Source organism: Cydia amplana, chromosome 7 (assembly GCF_948474715.1).
Source record: "Cydia amplana chromosome 7, ilCydAmpl1.1, whole genome shotgun sequence".
NCBI lineage: Eukaryota > Metazoa > Arthropoda > Insecta > Lepidoptera > Tortricidae > Cydia > Cydia amplana.
In genome coordinates this window covers 6,295,296-6,309,243 of record NC_086075.1, presented here as the reverse complement: position 1 = coordinate 6,309,243, position 13,948 = coordinate 6,295,296, and the positions used below count along the sequence as shown (strand labels likewise).

The 13,948-nt window shown below is 35.3% G+C and overlaps 1 protein-coding gene across 1 annotated transcript; it reads left to right on the top strand.

Moving 5' to 3' along the window:
- Positions 1-2,126: 2,126 nt before the first annotated feature.
- Positions 2,127-12,870, top strand: LOC134649826 (uncharacterized). The gene is made up of 6 exons (XM_063504657.1): positions 2,127-2,247; positions 4,680-4,722; positions 5,460-5,596; positions 8,348-8,452; positions 11,933-12,036; positions 12,616-12,870. The coding sequence occupies exons 1-6, from the start codon at positions 2,221-2,223 to the stop codon at positions 12,839-12,841; spliced, it is 642 nt and encodes a 213-aa protein (XP_063360727.1). The 5' UTR covers positions 2,127-2,220; the 3' UTR covers positions 12,842-12,870.
- The last annotated feature ends 1,078 nt before the right edge of the window (positions 12,871-13,948 follow it).

The following is a 13,948-nucleotide window of genomic DNA, read 5'->3' as shown; positions in this document are numbered from 1 at the left end:
ACTACTCGCCGCCGCATCGCCTACAGCGCATTCGTTGGTCTATCGCTCACAAGATGTCATTAATTCATGTAAACTTACGTACTGAAAAAAAAAAGTTTTACTCTTTGCTATAAATTACCCTTTCGCACGTCAAAAACTCCAAGATGGTGCCGAAGGTCATAGAGAACCAAGTCTACCTTTGGAATCATTACTTGTCAAAATTTGACATTAGCAATCCACAGTTAGGTGACAACCAAACCAAACCATTATAAACCTTAAAGTAATAATAAAACAAAGTTGTTTTTTGTTAAATTATTGTTTGTACCAAATGAACTTCAGCACTTGATGAACTTCAAATGAACTTCAGCTGTTGAATTTCAAATGACGCGAAATCTGACAGTTGTACATGTCGAATAAGGGCCCTGATTTAATCTTATCCCGCTTATCGTATGCATGTTGCATCTGAAACAACATTAACTTTATTAACGTTAGTCTCCTCATTGAACAGTGGATTGTTCAGATATGGACACATATTTTACCAAATAATTTATAGTTCTCTCAGTATTGTAATTTAAGATATACCTAAAAGAACGATTTTATTACTTTTTACAAGCTTTTATTTAACTTGCGATGTACCTATCTATGTATGTTTGTATTGTATGGGTCAAATCTTGGAAGTTAAAATTTTACCCACTTCCCAACTTCAATGAAGCTGAAAACCTGCATAAGTATAGTCGGCGATAAAAGCTACCAAAAATGATTTTTTTGCCAAAAACTTTTATTATTCCTGTAATTACGTATAGGATGCCAACATAGCTAGTTTCGGAGATAGGTTGGATAATAGTCATATTGGATAAATTGGATTAGCCAGTCGTCATTAAGCTAATTACTTACTCGTAATATCAATAGGGATGATGACACATGTTGAATTTTATAACAAAATCTAGTAAAATAGATAGCAAAGGAGCAATTTATCACAATAATGTGGATATTAAAATAAAATATTGAAAAATTACAAAATTACAGGCTTTGAAAGTTTCAAAATTTAAGTTTTTTTTAACTTCCAAAAACGATAAAAGTAAGGGTACCATTCGATTCCTTACATTTCATCCAAAAAAATATTGTATTGCAACTATATACATAAACGCAATATTTCACCGACAAAAACGCAATTTTCTTGTTTTGTCCATACTACAAGATGGGCGATGACGTCACGGCCTCTGGCCGTTTTGTATAGGGCGTTTCGAGAGTGAAGTGCGACTGTCGGACTTTGACTACAATTTCTGACTTTTGTGTTACTTTAATGCAATGGGTCCCATATAGACATTTGATCCTAAAAACAAACCATCGATTGATACCATAAAAAAAATTAGTCATGTAGCCTATTGCTTTAGGTTAGGTACCTAACGAAGAAAAAGAGAGATGTTTGGCGGCGCGTGCGCCGTGAGCTCACATCCCGATACAAATACTAGTACCTACCTAATCCAGATGTCGAGAATAATACCTTAATTAAACCATAAGAAGCAATAAGCTACGTTACGCCTGCTAGAAAACTAGGAGCAATATCATCATCAATCCGTAATGTGGAAATAGGAATGCACTGCCTTTTGCCCTTTGTCTCGTCTTGGCGGGGGCACGGCCGTACCCCCAGATAGAAACTCTTACTACGATAACATAGTCTTTAAGAGTGTTGCAAATTTACATCAAAAATAATTCGTCCATTACGCCACAGCGTACGAATAGGTATGCCTTGACAGATTTTTAGGAACTGCGGCGTCTCTCTAGTCCTCTGTCATTGATCAACGTCGTGCCACAATATTCTAATAGATCGCGTTAGCATTTCTTACATCGCGCTCACGGAGTTCCGAATGTACTATAAATATAATTCTTAACCAACTTTCATTGGACTTCGGTCCCCAGGCATAACAACCGCCTGGAGAGGATAATACTATTTATTATGCGTCTCTACCTTTTACACAGAACTGACAGAATTCCGTCAGATCAGACAAAACCATAATCGTTCCTCTCTGAATTCCGTCGTGACTAGATCCTACGTCAGCCAAGTACGGTTTCACAGCGCATGTAGGTATGATACTTAATGAAATTCGCACATTCGATGTGTCCTACAACAACAAAAGACAGCTCATACAGCTCTCGTTCCGCTGACCAGTCCGCGAATTGTCACCGCGACGCGCACACGCTTCCTCGTCACTTCAAGTGAAAACTTTAGAAATCGTGAAAATGTTCAAACTCGTTTGTGTTTCAATCGTAAGTACAAGTATAATAATTTTCTACCCGTAAGTGATAGGTACACGAGATGAATGGGTAAATAAGAGGAAATCGAAATTGACACTTTGTTGGTTGATTTTCCAGAAAATGAACGGACAAAGCGGTGTTTTGTATACATTTCAACCGGTTAAGTTTGAAGTGGAAAGGAATTATGAAGCCTTATTTTATATAACCAAATCAGATGTATAAGTAAATACCTACTTAACTCCTGTAAAAATTTGTGAGAAATATTTTCTATAAGTACCTAATTAGGTATTTATTGGGGCATATTCAGATTACATGAAATATGGTAATTTAAATTTTAGACTTCAGTGTAATTTTATCGCAGAGCGCACGATCGTTTCATGTGTGAGAGCGTGCGCATCACGCGTGTAGTGGTTTTTAAATGTCGGCGGCCGATCGTAAGATCAGGCATATCGTGAAATTCCTAGTCATATCGTGAAACGTGAAAATCTTTGACCCGTTCCCTGAGTCGACGGAGCCCCGCTACGCGGGGCTCTTATTTCTGGGCAGTTTGCCCTTCGGGCATCTAAAGCAACCTAACGAACCTATCCTACCTATATATTGGTTTAATGTCACTATCGTCAAAACATTACACAGGAACATTACGATCTGCCTGATCTTACGATCGGCCGCCGACATAAATAAAATTGTTGTGACATTTCAAGTAGGTATACTTGAATTTGGCTCAAACAACGTAAGATACGAGTACTTAAGTACGTTACTTATTAGAAATTCTTTAACAAGAAACTTCACTTTTGACATTATTACAATCAAAATAGGCCTCGGTATCACGAACACACATACTTCTTTTTTCTCTTCATTATGAAAATTTAAGCTATACCTATACTTCGTTTTTTTAGCATTAGAAATAAGGTAAACAATCTTGATGTGTCTTTTAATTGAAAAACACATTTTAAAAATAAGTTACGGCAAATATGTAACAATTATGAATCTAATACGATCATTTATATTCTTCTGCTTTCATAAGTAATAGTTACTGATTTTTAAAAAGCGTTTTTCAATTAAAAGACATGTCAAGATCGCTTACCTTTCAAGTTCTTTCTAATGCTAAAAAAAACGAATGCATATTATCCACTATGACTTTATTGCTCGATTTTAGCAAAATCTGACATACTTACTACTTATATGTATAATACTAATAGCCACTACCTATACACTACACCTAATGCTTTGCATAGACATAACAATTGATCTACAGCGAAAAGTGCATCCAATATGTTTATAATTTTGACACTCAAAAAAGATGCTACTAAATTTAAAGCAAATTTATCATTATTCGTAACAACATAGTTCGTTTTCCACTAGATTAATTTATACCAAAATATGCGATGCTATTAATATGTAATTAAATTGACTAATTACCTACTGGTTTCCAAATGTCTGCGATTACCTATTCGTTACATTTATGACTATAATTTGTAAATGTGATCGGTTTTCATCTCGACGTGTATTTAATTTATTTTAATAATTGTGTCTCCAGTACAGGGCTAATACAACTAGTGACATGACAATTAAAAATAGGAATTAACCTAATCATTAGCGCAGCGTTTAACTGTCTCAAAATCAGGCAAGTCTGTGAGGTTAGCTCATTTCACATTAAAGTTTCATGTTTAATAATTTTCTCAGTATTAATTTATACGCAATGATTAATCACTACGGTTAAATAATGAATGACAGCATGTTTCACAGACTCGTGGCCCATACATTAAATTCCAATATTAATTGACTTTAGTTAGGTATAGTCTATAGATACTAACTGAGCTCACCGCTTCGGGTAACCAATTTAAGTTTGATCTCCGGGTTTCATATGGTTTTAATGGATCTTGAGATCAAGATACGCTAAGTTTAAGGTAGTCGTAATAAAAATGTATGATGAGAATGCATTATTGGCATCTTTTGATTCGTAACAGGTGCAATGTCTAAGATTCCAATTTGATATGGTTATGAACTGGTTTTGATATGACTGACGATCGTCTTGGTGATTGGCGCGCATCTGACGCACTACTTTCACTACATGTCGCATGCACCAATCAGCTTGAGCAATCTACAAGGTCGTATCAAAATGGGATCAAAATCATAACAAATTGTTAAATCATAATCGGGCTCGAGGAGTTGTCCCGAGCTCGCTCGATCACTTAACTATTCTGACGGCTTCAGGGTATGGATACTTTTCAAAAAGGCCCTTTAGGGTTCCGTAACCGAAGGTGTGAGTATTAAATTCTTTGAGGGTGATAATCGGAACCCTAATAGCTGCTATTAAGCTTCCGCTGTCCGTCCGTCTGTCTTGTTAATTCTATATTTTTTTAATGATTATTAGAGTTTCTTGTACAATCATATTCATAAATGTATTGTGTAGACGGTTTCTTGTATATTAAAACTTTTTTCAGGTAACGGTGTGCCTTCAGCTTACGAGCGGGGGCGTTATGAAGCGTAAGTAAATATTATTATTTACTAAATCAGACTTTTAGATTGCATATTCCTGGAAACATTGTCCAAGGTATAATTCATAAGCCATATGTAAAAGTGTGGCTCCCGCTTATTTAAATTAGGTATGTGTGTATTAGGTGTGTAGTAATGAAAAATCACCTTTATGTCTTGGGTAGCGAGGATTGTAATTCCGTGGTAATTGCCGACCGACATGGTGGTGATAACTGCACTCGACGTGCAAACATACCCCTTAAATTTATGTTTTATCTCTTTCTAATAAATGTCAATTTGCAAACATATATTTTGGGTGAATAAATGATTAGTAGGTTTTTTTAGGGTTCCGTACCCAAAGGGTAAAAACGGGACCCTATTACTAAGACTCCGCTGTCCGTCCGTCCGTCCGTCTGTCCGTCTGTCCGTCCGTCCGTCCGTCCGTCCGTCTGTCACCAGGCTCGTGGCGTCTGTCTCACGAACCGTGATAGTTAGACAGTTGAAATTTTCACAGATGATGTATTTCTGTTGCCGCTATAACAACAAATACTAAAAACAGAATAAAATAAAGATTTAAGTGGGGCTCCCATACAACAAACGTGATTTTTGACCGAAGTTAAGCAACGTCGGGCGGGGTCAGTACTTGGATGGGTGACCGTTTTTTTGCTTGTTTTGCTCTATTTTTTGTTGATGGTGCGGAACCCTCCGTGCGCGAGTCCGACTCGCACTTGGCCGATTTTTTTTTCCAGCTGATGACTCCATCAAATACCCTGGGCCCATTAAGGATAGGAACGGCGTCCCGGACGAGTGCAAGGACCAGAATTTCTGCACGATAAAACCGCCGGACTACCCTCAAGAACAGTTTGACAAGATGTTCAAGGGAACAGTAAGTACTACCTATATTAAGTATATTTTGTGTTTCTAAATCATTCATCAGAGTGTCACTTATTTAATGACATTCTGGAGTCCCAGACATTTGTCGTACAAAAAACGACCTTGAGGTTTTCAATTTCGTGACTATTATGTTGTTGTGTTACTTGTTGTTTTCTTTAATTTTTTGTCACGAATAAACGCTCTCTATTCTATTCTATTATATTCTCAATTTAGAATTGAATTTTAACTGCCATTTGCTAATATTTCATAAATCAACTCAAGAGGCAAATTTTTCTCCTTTAATTATGGAGAAAAAATCGGCTATTATTCATATGTTATAATAGGGATGTTGACAATTTTTTGGAACTGGTTTCATTTTGTAGATAGACACGTAATAATTACAGAAAAAAATATTAAAAAAATATATTCATTAATTTTGAATAAGAAAACATGTATAATAAGTTTCGTGTTTAAATTTCGCGCCTAAACGCTCCAAACTGTCACGTGACCTTGATGACGTAACGGCGTTTTAAACAAACTGCTGTCAGTAATTTTTTTAAATTCTTTATATGGTAACTGACAATTTTTTTTAAAGCCTTAACACACTACCGCATCGGACAGCGACCTTCTTTCTCGCTCTAACTTATAGCTGCGTCCTTAACGCACCACCTTACACACTATCGATTCGTGCGCCGCACCGCACCAAGATCGCGTTTCGGTACGATAATCTGTAGACACTTAGGCAGGTTTTATAACTTGTCTTTGGTGATTCCACTGTGATTACGTCACGCGCTCCGATTGGCGTTTGCAGTCACGTGATACTGGGCATTATTTTAAATACTTTTATTATTATTTTTAATTAATTTATTACAGATATTTACACTTGCAAAATATGATTTTCCGCGTTCTAATATTCCCTGCTATGGTAAAAACATAACATATTATATATTCGCGATTCATGTCAACATCCCTATTATTAATAATAGTAACACTAGCTTAGGGAAGCGACACTTTGGAAAATATACCAATTTTTGTTAATGACTAACCTTGGTGATTACCACGGTTAAAAGTATTTCACCAGTGCTTACCTAAGTACTCTGTTTATCAAAATGTATAAAATAGTAGTCGTACACCCATTTCAGATTGCGATTCCAATCCTCAGAGCTCGCTCGCATTGAAATTATTGTCTACAAATGGTCACGAAATCGTATAAATTAAATTAGCATAAACTAGTTCTTATAATGTTCTTTTACAAGAAAAATACTAAGTACCTAAATAATAATAAACAATTCATAGGATTACTTAGGTAAGTACTTATACGTACTCACATAAATTGTATTTTTTTCCTTTTTTGGCAACAAAATGTGCAGAATTTGGCAATAGGACCTATAGAATAACGCTGTTTGAGTTAGTTTTGTCACAGCTTGTGACATCGAAAGTGTCGTAAAAATTAAGTTTTTACAAAAACTTTTTACTTATAACAAATTCATTTGTAAGCGTGTTTAACTTATAAACTCACAATCACAATGTTGGTATACATTTTATTCTCGTGTGGTAGAATTGAAAAAATATAGTAATTGCATAGCTTACCTAGGTATGCCACTTCACCTATTTATGTTGTTATCGTGCCGTGTATTTATTGTTTTACCCTCCGGCGGAACGGAGATTCGTAGATGGTGTATGTAATTAATGTAATTATGCATAAATCTTCCTCGTCATTCTCAAAACTGTGGTGAAGTTTTGAGAATGACTTGTAATTCACCAACGATGAGTCTTAGAAAGGTTTTAACTCACTTTTCTCAAACATGCACTGAAATGTCGTCGCTCCGGGCGTTATATCAGGCTTCGAAGTATCACGTTTAGGGCGGAGCAACTCCAGAGAACTGTAAAGGAATTTCATACGAAATTGAAGGCCTAGTAGTAGGCCTAGGCCGGGAAGTAATTTTTTTTTAAATTCTAATGTAAACATGGAGTCTGTGTCCATAAACAGGCTAAACAGCCGAATTATATTTTTTTTTAATATTTTTAGTGAATGAATGGTTATCGGACCAAAATATCCGTGTTAACGCCTGTTATACACGAACGTACTGATATTAAGAATACGAATCTGTATGATTCAATGTGTTGATGAATAAATTTAAAATTTTGTCTATACGTAATTCATCAGAGACCATAGACAATATTTAAAATCCTCTGCATTTATTTTATTTATAGAAATTGAGATTCTTATTATCAGATTGTGTATAATGGCCCTAATAAGGTCTATTCGAACACACGCAAAATACGGACGACTTCCGTAAAAAAAAAACAATTATGGCGGGATTGGAAGGAAAATTAAAAAACTTTTGTTGTGAAGTTAGATTTTTATTATAAAGATTATAAATTTGTTTTTTTTTTTGAGTGGTGTATTTTTTTATTTCATTGCATGTTTGAGAAAAGCACTATACATGCCTAGCCGTGAAAAGGTCTTGCCGGCTTCGTATCACTATCCGGCCTCCCTACGGTCGGCCGGCTATACCTACTCACCCGGCAAGCCCTTCTTTCCCGGCGTCTGCAGTAATGTACTATTATTTAAGGCCGGATAATTTCGTCGGAGTTTTTTGTTTAGAGTTAAATATGTCATTAACTGAAATAGTATAAATAATTTATTGTTCATATTTGTTTTTATTTCTACTTGAAATAAAAACAAAATAAAATATTATCTGAATTAAATTTAATTTGTTCTAATACTTGTAATAAATATGTTATTTATTGTTATTTACAGAAGCTAGGAAAGCTCCCGAACCTGGTGTTGAACGACAGCTTGGTGGACTTCCCCAACAGACAGGGCGGACCTGGAGATGAGGACGATTGCAGAACCACTGTCACGGTGAGAAACGTACCTACATTTATTGTAATATTTTATTGACTGAACACTATGCTGCCCTATAATGTAATTCATGTATCACAGCCGTTTAATAGTTATAGCTGGGCAAGCAGATCTTGTCAGTAGAAAAACGCGGCAAATTTGAAAAATGTAGGCGCGAATGTATATATCGTCCCATAGAAAATTTGAATTTCGCGCCTTTTTTTACTGACAAGATTTGCTTGACCAGCTTTATCTATTAAAGTCTTCCGTCTTCTCGTGCTAATCGTGCAATAAATGCCATATTCAAACTGGCTTTCCATATATAAGATAATTTAGAAACTTGTACAATGATTAGGCTATTATTGATGTAAAAAGATGTGGCTAGACAATTAGGCTATAAACCTTTTTCTACTCCAGCACTTAAATGTGTCAATTAAATGACTGACAGTGATATCTAAAGCAATGTCATTTGAATGCTTTGTCTATAGGCTCATAAGATGACTGCTAGCAGTCATCTTATGAGTATAATACAACTGCTTTATTTTTTTTAAAGATACAAGTTCCGATCATCTTGATTGAAAGAGGTATGTTTTCATTTACAATAATAACTCTTTTTTTTTTTAAATAATAACTCAATTTTTTTTAAATAATAACTATTTTTTTTAATAATAACTCTTTTTTTTTTAATAATAACTTTTTTTTTTTTTTTTTTTTGCTGCAGCTGTCATAGAAAAAGTAATGTATGCAACAGCTCATAATTGGTTCTTAAAATTCTCGGGTCTTTTTTTACAAAACTCGACTACGTCTCGTTTTGTAACTTCGACCCTTGAATTTTAAGAACCCTTATTATATCACTGTTGCATAAACTACTATTTGTGATAAATTACGATTTCACAGCTGAACTACTATCCAATTCTGCAATACTACGGACTGTATGAACAAAATTCGACGTTTCAGCAACGTCACTTCCTCTGCCCCCTCGTGTACTTCCCACATACCAACTATGATATGATATATACTTTGTGCAAGGAAAAAGCAACTATTATACGCTAAAACGTAACTTAATTTTAAGTAACGGATGTCCATATACTGGATGTGTTTACATACCTATATAGGTAAGGGTAAACGAATAACCGTCGACATGCATGCTCAATAGTAAACACCTTGTTATCATATCTAATGCGAATGACGTAAGTTTTAAGATGACACGTTCTGGGACGAGTACTCAGATACTCAGACGTTTACCGAAACTGCATTGCTCTAACAACTTCTCGGTAAATCGCCGGAGAGACCAAGGTCGCTGAAAACTGCACACGAGTTTGTAATTCCATTTATTCGTATGAATCACGGAGGATTCTGTCTGGTTTAGGTTTCATGACGGAGAATTACGCTAACCGCAATTGTTGCTCAATAATTATTGGATTAATCCACAGCTCAACGTAGTGAGATGAGATGACGATTTAAGGTCAGGGCTATAACCGCAAGTTCGCAAATTGCGGGCATTTTTCTCTGTACTCTAATTACGCCTTCATTGGAGTAAAAGAGAAAGATCCCCGCAATTTGCGGAAAACGGTTTTCGCGGTAGCCCCTCTGGTACTACGAGTACATACGGATCAAACGCCTTTCAGAAAAAGCTTTCTTCTGTGGACAATACACTAATGACTAAGTTAACGACATAGTAGCCCTTTTTCTTATATCAGTTTCAAGTAGGTACTTGAAACTCCCTTGAAACCTAGAGTACCTAGGTAGGTACTCTAGGTAGGTATACTTACTGAAATTATGCTGCCTGTAATAAAGGTGCAGCGTAAACATAAAGCCTTTGGTTTCTACAGGATGCGATTGTTGACTGTTTTCTTAAATACGCTTTTAAGTGGATGGGCAGAAAATAAAAACAAAACACACGAGTAGGTCTATAAGTACCCACTCCGTATTCGCTCTTTTTAGCCGTTTTTTTTTCATACTCTTCACTTGATAACATTTAAAAAATCTTTGCTACAATGTCAGTCAGTTAAAACATCAAAGATATGTTTAAATGTTCGCCTTAGGTGTTATAAAAAAGTAAGGCTTTACGAAAAAATAATGACGCTTTGTACGTCTATTAGCCCCGCAGCAACGCAAAACCTGTCATTTTAAAATGTATCATCTTATTTACGCACAGACTGTCTGCAACTCTGCACGAACGTATGTTTTTTTACACATCATTTACATAATTCGTGTTTACATATAATTATTAATGTTTTCGAGCGGGTATTGCACTTTTGTGTACGAGTATGTAAACACATTTTTACCGACGCAACAGAATAATTACCAGTGGTCGGTGTTTAAAAAAAGGAAAATTGTAACTTAACGCAACGCTCTGATGTATGTTTGTGCATTTTTTAACGTGCAAGTACCTGTTCTTTTTCGTTTTTAAAACTAAAATGTCCTTTGTCAATGTTACTGACACCGTTGTTATTAAACATATACAAACACCACCTAAGCGAAAATAACTTCAACTATAGATAAACGTAAGGATGGGCGTATTTTTAAACCGTTCCGTTACTCAGTTTTATTAAACGTAAAACAGTTTCTGTCTAGAATGAAACATGGTTGTTATAAAACAATGGCATAATTTATTACGACCGCAAAGTCTCAATCACAAGGTGTGATGACATTCAGTTCCAATGTAGAGATAGTATACGGGACGAAAGGGACATTTTTTAAGCAGAGTTGGTCAATATTATCGAAGGAAAACATTTTGAAGACACCAGACTAATCCAAACAAGGCTTAAAATAGTTCCGTCCGTCTCTTAATTATTAGTCCCAATTGTAGGTAAGTACGTTGCCAAAATGGTCTCCTTTAGTAACCAACAACAAAGAAAGCGCATAAGTACTCGTAAGGTTTTCTGTAAAGGCATTTATTGGCAATAAGTAGGTATAACTGACACTGTTATTTGAAACCGTTTTTTAAATGAAAATGTTGATACTACACATCTCTATTATCGTACATTTAATATAAAAATGTACGATAATTTATCGTACATTGTTATTAAAGTTAACTAGGTATAGCAAAATAATGGATACAGAAACCCGCGCGAACGCAAGGTCGTCTACAGGTTTATCTTAGCACATAGTTATTATTAAAGTTTTATTGAGAATTTATTTGGATCTTTATTTACAAAGATTCATACGTAGTTGCTTAGAGTCTACAAAAACAAAACCCTATGATTAATGTAGTATGATGCAGTTGAGGAAATAATTTGCACCGTTTCGCCATAGGTACAAAACACGCGTTGTGCATTATTTTATTTCGTCCGATTCGACACGACGTCGCATCGTGCCACGACACGATGTTGCATAATGGAATTGTGTTTTAGTATTTACAAATCTAGGCTAATCATACCACATATCACACAAAACGTTCTGAGTGAATTCCAGTAATTAATTCAGTAAAGCAGTCGCCCCTGATATGAATATGGTTAGACATTGCGGTTTGATGTTACCAACCTTTTTTTGTTACAGTACGAACCGTTATACAAGGTGCGCACTAAACGCGGGGACTGGCGAACCGTCGTTCAGGCAGAGCAAGAAAACTACGTGCAGAAAGTGCGTTTGGAGACGTGCCTGTGAGTACCTATATTTATTTACATTTTGCCTCGGTGCTTGCATAAAACCTGCAGGTTTTATGGCGAAAGTGTTATAAAATGTAAGTTGCAAAGCATACAGAGAATGTCACATTGGATGTTGCATGGCACTTTGATCATCTCGTTTTACTTCATCTATACTCGTATTGTAAAAATTGAGAGTTTAGATAGCTTTATATTTTAAATACCTGACTAGACTTTTACAGTCAACTTTTACAAGTCTACATAAGATTTTATAACTGAGTCGCTCAAATGACGCCATCCGTATTTTTATTTACTCATATTTGTTAACACAACATTAATAATAGAAATACAAACGTTCTGTTAGAAAACGGTTACGTACTTAGCGAACTGAATACATATATTACTAATGTAAAATAGAGGAAGTCTAACTGATATAATAGACCATCAGCAAATGTCTCTTCCTCGCTCCTTTCTATGTTTCAGGTACTACGAGTACCTAGTACCTACTTAACATGTAGTCAATCCAATATCACACCTAATACTAAGCATTCTGTCGCCAGTAATTCCGTGTAAGTGCTATTTTTTTCTATTCCCCAGAAAACCTCAAAGCAAATGCTTCACCCGTTTCGGCGAGATCCCAGGCATCGAGACCTACTGTCGACAGAACTACAACGACTGGGAGTTAGTCGTGTCAGACGGGAAAGGGGGCACGGAAACAGTCACAACCAGCCTCCCAGTCTGCTGCTCTTGCCACTACAAGTCCGTGGACCTCGCCTCAAGGTTCGGGAAACCGAAAGAACAGAAAACAGTGAAAGGAGAGTGAATATCTTGTATTTTTTGTCATTGTTGCCTCAGCAATGATGTTGAGTTAACTATTTATGTAAAAGTAGGATAACGATGCTGAGTTCATACCTTTTGCGTCGAATGATCCCTTAAGAAATAATTGAAGAAACATGTTTTTACCATATTTTTAATTACTTAAATGTTATCATTCGTCTCCAAAATGGATTGACTGTTTGTAGATGATTTGTGATAGGTAGAAAGTACATCAGAGATTGTTTGTTGATAGGTCACCAGAGTGTGCTACTACAACTTTTGTATCGGATTTTATATTTTAAATTTAATGTCATTCTACCATTTAACACGAGTTGCTAGGGGAACCTCACATAAGCCTACATACTGTGAGGTGTGTGTGGGTGTAGGCCAATAGGTAATTTAAAAAAGTATGACTCGGTCTTTCGGCCATAATATCATATAAAGATTATAAATATCATTACCTATGTATGATGACTGGGTATCTACTAATTTCCCTTTTATTATATCATTAATAACTTTAATTGCGAAAATCTCATATGTAGGTAATCAAATAATCAATAGATTAATGGTAGTGGTCAATCAAGTTTTATAAATTACGTATTATATAAATATGGACTCACGATCTCAATAACATATACATAATTAAAAGATATTCATTATAAAAATTATCGCCAAGTATGATTTACGTATTATCCTAACATAGCCTATCTTTTAAGTCACAATTAAGTTATATTATTCAACATGTATTTATTATTTTGTATAACTAGTCATTAAATAATCTTACAAAACATTTCGACAAATAAATACTTAATCTTATTTTTAAAATAATTTCTTATTTGTTATTTGACCAACGTTTCCTTTTTTCCTTGATATTATCATCTTATTATGGTTACTAAGCACTCTACATTATGTATGTATCTACAGGCAGATATACATGATACATGTGAACAATATAGTTTCAATCTTTCAATCAAATTTCAATTCTATGCCACAGATATACGTTGCGAATTCACTTAGTGCTTTTGAGTACCTACCAACATGTGATTTAGTGATTTTGCAATGAGCATGCAAGTGCATCGAGGAAAACCTGCATCATTTTCCATTCTGAAAACAC